The sequence below is a fragment of the Protomyctophum bolini genome, assembly GCF_963924005.1.
Source record: "Protomyctophum bolini genome assembly, chromosome: 2".
In the NCBI taxonomy this organism is placed as follows: domain Eukaryota; kingdom Metazoa; phylum Chordata; class Actinopteri; order Myctophiformes; family Myctophidae; genus Protomyctophum; species Protomyctophum bolini.
The window spans coordinates 27387995-27397542 of record NC_137863.1 but is presented as its reverse complement, the minus strand read 5'-3'; the positions used below and the strand labels follow the sequence as shown (position 1 = coordinate 27397542).

The 9548-nt window shown below is 44.0% G+C and overlaps 1 protein-coding gene across 2 annotated transcripts in view; it reads right to left on the bottom strand.

The window, feature by feature from the left end:
- Positions 1–449: 449 nt before the first annotated feature.
- The window catches only part of LOC308322781 (cullin-associated NEDD8-dissociated protein 1-like), an 18064-nt gene continuing 8965 nt past the window's right edge, over positions 450–9548 (bottom strand). For both annotated transcript variants that reach the window (XM_080774223.1, XM_080774224.1), the window contains exons 14-24: positions 9150–9356; positions 8644–8831; positions 8112–8277; positions 7795–7935; positions 6547–6686; positions 4923–5098; positions 4269–4364; positions 3883–4052; positions 3485–3649; positions 2043–2150; positions 450–884 (exon numbers count right to left, since the gene is read on the bottom strand). In XM_080774223.1, coding sequence (XP_080630349.1) covers positions 651–884; positions 2043–2150; positions 3485–3649; positions 3883–4052; positions 4269–4364; positions 4923–5098; positions 6547–6686; positions 7795–7935; positions 8112–8277; positions 8644–8831; positions 9150–9356 — 1791 coding nt within the window. In that variant the 3' untranslated portion in view covers positions 450–650. The remainder of the gene's footprint in view (positions 885–2042; positions 2151–3484; positions 3650–3882; positions 4053–4268; positions 4365–4922; positions 5099–6546; positions 6687–7794; positions 7936–8111; positions 8278–8643; positions 8832–9149; positions 9357–9548) is intronic.

Here is a 9548-nt window from a genome sequence, read left to right as displayed (position 1 = left end):
TCATGAACCATTTGACCGTCTGCAATAAAACGTATGCGTCTCCTCTCAACAACTTTTGTGTTTTGACTTTTGACTATAGGGATGTCCCGATCAAGTTTTTTTGCTCCCGATCCGATTCCGATCATTTGATTTTGAGAATCTGCTGATACCGATTTTCCCGATCCGATATTTATTTTCTATCTATGTCCTCCCGGGATCTTTGATCAAGTGTGCGATATATATATATATATATATATATATATATATATATATATATATATATATATATACCAGTAGTGTTTAGCCCTGGTTGTTAAATCTTTGGAGTTGAACCTTATTGCCTGCTTGCTCGTCCTGCATTTGGGAAACTCCTACCCTGAAAACGTGTTTATTTGCCTAGAAATTATTCACATTCCTTCACCTATTAAAATATAATAATAATAAATGAAAAACAGGAGTCTTGGTTTTAATGGGAAATTGTAATATTTGGTCAGAATATAGTTGAAATGTGTGTATCACAACAATTTGTTATTGCTTAAATGTGTCTTATTAAACAAAAAAAACCATTCAAAAGCCTCTGAGGCTTAGTTCAAAATTGGTGAATTTATTATTTAATAATTAATCTTCTGCATTTATTAAATAGTAATAACAATAAAATAATAATAAACCATCTAGCTAGTGTCCATGCTCTCTGCCAGGCCAACCACCTCTCCTCCACCTCCACCCTGGAGGCTGTTGTAGATGGAGGCCATGTCTGGGTTGCTGTGGATCTGGTTGGCGAAGTCGGCCATGCTGGGGCTCCGCTCCACCTCAGGCACGGCCAGCAGGGCGGCGACAGCGCGCATGGCTGAGCGCCTCAACTCCTCCTGCTTCTCAAACTCCTGCTTCACCGAACCCGCTTTCACCTGGGAGAGAGAGGGGGGAGCGGGATTTAGAAGCGCTTGGAGTTTGTGTGAGTGTGTGTGAGTGTGCGTGTGCGTGCGTGTGTGTGTGTGTGTGTGTGTGTGTGTGTGTGACTGTGTGTGTGATGTCGTCAGAGTCTGTCTGAGCATCCTTTATAAGACGTTACAGGATGCTTACTGTGTTGTAGAGAGAGACGCTTTGGACACAGAGCATTTCCTGTCCTATAAGTTAACTATTAGGGGTTGAGCGCTGTCGGCACAGCACCCTGGGAACCTTTAGGGCTTAAGCGTTTTGCTCAGAGACACTTCGACACTCTGGGCCGGGGGTTGAGAACAGGGACCCTGTGGCTAAGAGACAATAGAGAGAGCGAAATAAAGAGAGAGAGAGAGAGAGTGAGAGAGAGTGTGAGAGAGAGATAGAGAGAGAGAGATATGCACTGGGTAGTGACTAGTGAGCAAACACAAAGGGGCGCCAGAGGGACACCTTGACTGTCCTGCTGCTGTAGCAGTGGAGCACAAGCTCTACTACTTTGGAAGGAATGGTGATCACATTGACATTGACACAGTGTCTTTATGCTGGACGAAGTTGACCACAGTGACCCCTAGAGGAGGAGATCGCCACCTTGAGGTTCCGCCCCAGCGCTGGGACCATGCAGCTGTGTTGATGAGGAATCGGATACAGTCTACATCTGGGGAGGGTTTCCTTACTGTAATGTGCTTTATGCATTTGATGTCGGACTGTTCCAGAGGGGAGGTTCCGACACTCAGCGTTGCGTTTTGGAGAAGGCCATGTTTATCTATGGAAGACACATCGAGCTCAAAGAATGGACTAATAGCATGTAAAAGTTGGACACCAGCACAATGGTCTGGTCTTTAATTAACCACAGAGAACCTCCAACACGTGCTACATTTGGTGACTATGCCACCATCATTGGGACAAAGATGTTTGTATTTGTGGCCAATGGGGGTTACCCGATGGGCCACCACGACAGATTGCGACTGTCTATTGCAACAGCAACAGCATCGAACTGCCAGAACAGCAAAAAGTGGCGGAAGAAGAAACTGTAGAAAAACTATAGGAGCCTTCGTCCCTTCGGGCTTGGTCCCTATAAATGGCATTCAAAAAACCGTGCGTGCGTGCATGCATTAATGAATAAATACCTTGGTGGTACAGGTAGCTCTGAGTGGCTCCACCAGCCGGTCCAGTCTCTGTAGAACAGCACCAGGACACAGAGACACCAGTCTAGCTAACATCAGGAAGGTCAGCATCTACACACAGAATGAGGAGTGGGACAAAAAATAATACCATATATCGCAATGCTCCCGTCTTATCGTATCGATATACTGAGGATATTTTATTATTAAGAAAGCAGTCTGTGCACGTTTACATAAAGTGCTTACGACCTTAATGTGTAAAGCTTTACGGCAGGGGTGCCGACTTGAGAGCTACTTTCAAAACGACCAGCGAAACAAGATCTACCCACCAAAAATATGATCTGAAAATAGTTTAAAGAACATGACAAACACACTTAGAATGGGAAATATAGAGGGGGAAATGTAAATACTTTTTGTTTTTGTATGTAACTTTCTAATGCTGGAGCGCTTGCAATAAGCTACATCTTATATGGCAGTCAGACATCTCAAGAGCTATACCAAGATCAACCTGTTCAAAGCCTGTGTGGAAAGTATCCTTCTTTATGATGCCGAAACATGGACAATGAATAAGGAGTTTCGGGATCGTCTTGACGGAACATACACAAGACTCCTCATGCGTGTCCAGGACCTCTCATGGAAGGACCATCCCACTAAAGCTCAGATTTATGGAGGCACCCCCCCCCCCCCCCCCCCCCCCCCCCATCTCAGTTGTTGTGGCAGAAAGAAGACTCCTCTTTGCTGGACACTGCCACAGAGCAAAAGACCAGGTTATTGGATATTCTTCTGTGGAGACTACCCTGCCCATCAAGAGGAACACGACCTCTCACATTTCCAGATGTTCTGAGTCGGGACACAGGACTGACTGTGAATGAACTTGGTGTGGCAATGAGCAACAGAGACCAGTGGAAGCAGCTTGTGTCGCAGATGTCGAGGGCACTCGAAGGATGATGATGATAACAGTTATGATGATAACTTGGCACAGGGGTGAAAAATGGGTTACAAAATCGTGGGATAAAAAATATATAAAAAAAAAAAGAAAATGATAACAGGCCATTTTATGTCAATCAATCAAGTCACCTTAATTCAAGTGTCAGATGCCAAATTATATATTTTTATATATAAATTATATGTGTTTTAGGGCCATGTCATGTGATCTACCTGCACAGCCTTTGTGATCTACTGGTAGATTAACTGGTAGATTAGATTTTGGGCACCCCTGCTTTACGGTAAATATCGTTGCTGTCGGGCAGAAATTAATTCCCTACTTGATCATCAAGGAAAAGCATCAAAGTAGCAGATCTACAAGTATGCTAGATCTAGATAGCTGTAGATCTGATAGCTTGCAGATCTGATACATTTTCTATTTTATTATTTGAATCCTGAAAAGTAAAACTTTTGGACATAAATTATGAGGTTTTAGAGATTTTAGTGAGGGATGTTTGACTCACTCTGATGTCATAGTGGTCTTTAAGGCCTTCCTCCACGTGGTCCAGGAACAGCAGGATGTCCAGTCCATCCAGACAGTTGTCCAGCAGAGTGTACATGCACTCAAATGCTGCTTTACGCACGTCCAGACCATCATCCACTGTGTGCTTAAATGGACCCATCTCCACCTGTAACACACATGCACATGCGCCCCGCACACACACACACACACACACACACACACACACGTGCGTAACTGTAAACCCACAGACACGCATAATATGCATGTCTGTGGGTTTAAAGGAATATTATTCCTTTGATATATTGTTTTTATATATTTTTTTACAGTGTCCTGTAGGATATAAATGAAGGGAAGGTAGGATTCAGACATGAAGCCTTTGCGTAATTCTTCCAACCGTACCTCTCTGATGAGGTCCTTCCTGACCTGGGTCTCCTTGTAGAGGTGAGGCAGCACTGTTGCTAGGAGACCACGGATCAGGGAGGGCTTATTATGGGCTGCCGAGTTGAACATCACCAAGGCAACACGGCGCACGTTGATGTCATCATCCTTCAGCGTCTTCAGAAAATCTCCTGTCATGCAGAGAGGAAATCCTTATTACTTCTGTAGTGAGAGAATTGTGTATTTAGCCCATTAAGACTTGAAGGACATTAAATATCAATAGCAACATGTTGCTATCTACTGTATGTTAGCAGGAAGCCAAAGGCTTCGCGATATTCAATATCGTTATCAAATATTGCATGTTTTCCATACATCGTGCAGTGTGAGTACTGTGTGCTGTAAGTTACCTATACATCCTTTGAGCAGTGCGTCTATGGGTGCAGGCTGGTCTATAATGGTGAATTTGACAGCAGTCACCACAGTGCTACGGGCCAATGGAGAGGCTGCAAAGAGTTGAGAGAGTTGATGGCGGGTTAAACATTTGTCATTTGCTGTTAGGAATAGTTATACAGTATACACATGTAGACAAGGGTGCTTTAAGGAGAGCACACACCAACGCAGCACGTACACGTAGAGCTGTTACGATTCGGAAAGTTAACTTGACGATTAATTGCCCTGTGCATTATCTGCACAGGGCAGATATGAGAAAAAAACGTTTAAATACGTAGTGGAAATAGCTTGTATATCTGCTATTACCCTATTTTCCAAAATGTATGATGGAAACAGTTATGATAATTGTGACACAAAAAGTTATTATGATTATCTAAAATAATTGCGATTAGGTGATTAGCGGTATAGTTGTGACAGGCCTGCACGCGCGCGCACACACACACACACACACACACACACACACACACACACACACACACACACACACACACACACACACACACACACACACACACACACACACACACACACACACACACACACACACACACACACACACACACACACACACACACACACACACACACACACACACACACACACAGCCCTACTAGCAGTGAGTTGCTGTTTCAGTCTGGGCAGCAGTTGGTCAGGGTTGACTAAGGTGAGTTTGCCCAGACATTCTGCCACCAGGTTCCTGGTCCCCTCCTCTGGACACTGGCAGTTCTGGAACAACAGCGTCCAGACAGACTCCACATGGGGCGAGAGACTAGAGGCTGGACAGGCACTGGAAGGAGAGAGAGAGAGAGAGAGAGAGAGAGAGAGAGAGAGAGAGAGAGAGAGAGAGAGGGAGACATGAGAGAACAGTAGATATGGAATTTAGACCTGAGGCTGATTCTACAAATGCCTTTTTTTTACCCCGAAAATGTATTTGGCCACGGACCCCATCTGAAAATGTTCTGTGCCAGGGACCCCCATCTGAAAACACTTTCAAGACATTTCCAAAAATAGCTTTCAAAAATAGCAGATGTACACAAGCTTGCAGCATGGCATATGGGCGGCGGTGGCTCAGGGGTAGAGTGCCTGGATGGGAACCGCAAGGTTGCCAGTTCGAACCCGGGCTCCCCCAGAGTTACTGTCGAAGTGTCCTTGAGCAAAACACTGAACCCCTAATTGCTCCCGATGTGCTAGTTGGTGCCTTGCATGGTTTCCATAGCGAAAATAGCAGATCTACAAACTCACCGCAAAGCGTTCTGAGCTTGTGGTTCCTATCCTACAACATGAATTTAAACTTTTCCCATTTTTTGTGTTCTTCTATCACCACAAATGCCCAATTTTTGAACAATCAGGCTTTCTAATCATATTTGGGTTTTTATGTAGGCTTTTTATGATTTTTTATATGATTTTATAGTGATTTTTTAGTGCTTGATTTGTGTGTGAGATATTGTATGATTTTTTTATTTTTTAATAATAATTTTATATATGATTTTATGTTATCATGGTGAGGTAAGAACCTTCAAGGAGGCTAGGTATCGAGCTGAAGAGGCTGATGCCGCCTTGGTAGGAAAGCCTGGTCTCTGTTTCAAAAGTCCATATGATCCGGTCGGGAGCTCTTCTATAAAAATGTAAGTTACAAGTTAATGTCGCGTGTTGCCATTGTCTTGTACTTGTATTATTTCCCACCACGGAGTAGCCTTGCATCTCGGAGGACAGGCAAGACGTCGGCAGTGTCGGTAGGCCAATCAGAGGCAGACGGGGCGTTACCATGTCTATGCTCGGATGTAGAAAGAAATCACACTGTGGGCGTGGAGGAGGGGGTGGGCCTTATTATAATAAGTCGGGGGGAGTAGCTGGGATGGGGTGTGGCGGTGAAAATAAATTCCATAAACAGCTCCCCCAGCACATCAGGACATTGTGGTACTGCAGCTAAAACTGTGTTAGAAGCCAGACAGAAATGACATGGACTGGTGAATGGTAATATCAGAGTGGAGATTTAGGCTCAGTTTTAAATGTTGTAGTTCCTTTAATTATGAAATAAAAATAAAAACATAAAACGTCGAAATTTGGAAATACAAGGTGCCTGACACTGTGACATGTAACTAGTTCTGGCTTAATAAATTAACATGCGATAATATAACGGAAGTCAATATGTTAGAGTCAAATTAAAGATTGATTACAGTGAAAAAGAGCTGTTAAGAGAAATATTATATACACTGCACACACGCACAAACACACCTGATAACTTCTTTGAGAGAGTGCAGTAGCAGGTACTGTCGTCGAGGCTGTGCAGAGATCTCTTTGAGCAGGAATGGCAGGTAGTCAGGGAGACTGCCTACCGCCATGCTGCCTAATGCACATGACGCTGCCGTCTTCACCTACAGTACAACACATACATTTAGCACATGGACAGAGATGGTCAAAAATACAAAGGCATATAAAGCAGGGCGGTTGCTTGTGGTGTCCGGCACTCTATTTACTTGACCACTTATTCCACTGTTGGAATGCCTAAATTGTTAATTGCCATAACATTTGAGATTGTGTTGATTTCTCAATTGCTGTATAAGCATTAGGTCTTATGCGGCAGCTGACCAATCTCCTTCTATCACACCCCATCTCAAATAATGCCTTGGTATGTCAATGACAATATGATATAAAAAATTAAATTCATTGAATTACACACAAAACAAATTTTAATGTACATTTTCCGAAAAATGTCTAATTCCAAAATGTTCTCTTTATTCTGCTTATTAGCAATTAAATGTTTTGTTCTATTCAGACACATTCTAGTATTGTCTATACCTTTCATCGTTTTCAAGGAAAATTTTTCACTTTGTATAGCTGACTTTCTTTCATTATGCTTGAGGCAAAAGAAATCATATGATAGTGTCGCCTGCTGAATATTGTCAATTGTCATTTATGCTTGTAGATCGGTTGTTTTTGTCGATTTGCTGCAGTGTTGTAAACACTGGGTCAGACTTGCTCCCATTTCAAATTCGTTCAGCCTATAGTGTCAATCGAATGTTTTGGCACTCGGGTCAGAGTACAGAGTACGAGTAGGTATAGGGGTGGTATCGGGCCCAAGTACCGATACCAGTATCGGTGATACATCAAGACATCCAGTTTTGGCCGGGTCGGTAGGCTACGTAAGACAGTCTTGTTGGTTACAGAGCTGTGTTTTAAAGTTGATTCTGCTAAAAACATATCGTCTCTGTCAGGTGGAAACATCATATCCAAAACAACTTACTTTTCAAGAATTTGTCGCTTCGCGGCGCGTTTAGAGCTTATGGATCTGCTACTTTTGTTGCTTCTGTGTGACACTACAAGTATGATGAAGTATAGGCCCAGTAGGGCATTACTTTACAAAAAGAGTTTCTGCCCGACAGCAACGATGCATAAAAGAGACACATTTGAAATCAAATCCCTGTTTAATAAACATGAGTACTGTGTGGATTCAGCTAGAATCTACTGGATGTGAAGTCCTACCTCTTCACTAGGTGAGGAGAAGGCCTCCAGGATGACTGCCTGCACCTCCTTACTGCCTCCCAGACTGCCTCCCCTCCCCACCTCCCCCAGACACAACAGAGCCAGCACACGCACTGGTTCTGAGGAACTGGAGCTTTTCACCTGAACAGAACAAAGGACAATACAATGCAATGCAATGCAATGCAATGCAATGCAATGCAATACAATACATGTGGACATTAGGAGGCAATTACAAAAACACATCTGTCTCTCTTCCTGTTTTGTGTATATTTGAATGCACGCACGCACGCACGCACGCACGCACACCTCAAACCCACCTCCTGTATAAATGATGCCACCATGCCTGGTGTTTCTTTGGGACACACGGCGGAGAGGGCAGCCACACAGCGAGCCACAGAGTGGTAGGACTGTCTGTGTAGGACAACAGTGTCTGGGTGTGACGGACCACTGTGGAAGGGCTCCGTAAGGGACTTCAACAACTGTCTGGAAGAAGAGGAGAGGAGAAGAGAGGTAAACAATTACTTACTGTATGCCCCTCCCCCCCACCCCACTCACACCAAGGTTATTATAGTTAACTAAAACTAACGACAAAACAAAAAAATTGTTAACTGAACCAAATAAAACTAGAAAAGGAAAAGAAAAACGATAACTACACTGAAAAGAAAGAAAGAATGAATAAAGAAAAAAAAGAAGAAAGTAAAGCAGTAATCCCGGGTTTTCATACTGCCTCCCCCCGGGAACTGGTTGTTCCTGGGAAAGTAGCGCCCAGAATTACAGCTTAGACAACTGGCACCGGGTGAAAAATGGGTTACAAATTTCTTGTGATAAAAAAAATGAGAGAAATAATACTTGTGTCCCAGGTTGCTGGTTTTGGACTGCACCAGTGCTTGTAGGAAGTCCATTATGGCGACCAGCGCTCCTCCCTGGAGCAGAGGAGAATGGACCAGGCTAAAGACCCCAGGCAGCACAGAAGAGCCCATCTTAACCAGGCAGGATGGACAGGCACTGGCCATAGTGGTCAGCAGAGTGATGGACACCTGGAAAACACAAGTCAATTCTAATAATAATAATAGCTCAGATTTATATAGCGCTTTTTCTAGGTACCCAAAGTCGCTAAAGTCTAGCACTGAGATCAGATCAGATTAAAAAGATAAAAGGTTAAACATATAGGTTGGGGGGACTTAACCAGACCTCAACTGCATGGGAAAAACTATCTTGAAGATAAGGTGTGTTTTGAAGGAGAGGAGGGAGGGGGCATCTCTGAGATGGTTGGGAGTGCATTCCAGAGGAAAGGGGGGAGGGGGAAGATTGGGAGTCAGTCTGCAATGGGAATAGTTTTGGAGCCAGGTCAATACCTGGGAGACATGCATGTCGCTCTCGTCCACCAGGGCAGGCAGCTCGACCAGCGCTGGCTCCAGGGTGGCGGGCTGGAAGGAGGAGGCGTGGTGGCAGACCAGCGTTGTCAGGCAGGTCAGCGTGGCAAGCTTCAACACACGCTGGTTCTTCCTCAGGAAGGAACCCAACACTGACAGAGTCTCGGGAAGGATGGAGGACAAGTCGATCTGGGAGGGACAAGAAAGAAAGAAAGAAAGAAAGAAAGAAAGAAAGTTGCAGTGTATTTTGGCACCATCTGAAAATATTTTGGGCCAGGGACGGACCCCACACAAGATTAGTGTTGATAAAATATTCCATCATTTGTATGATTTTTGAGCGGTGCACACTGCTCCAATGACACATGTGTCCCTTTGTCCCTA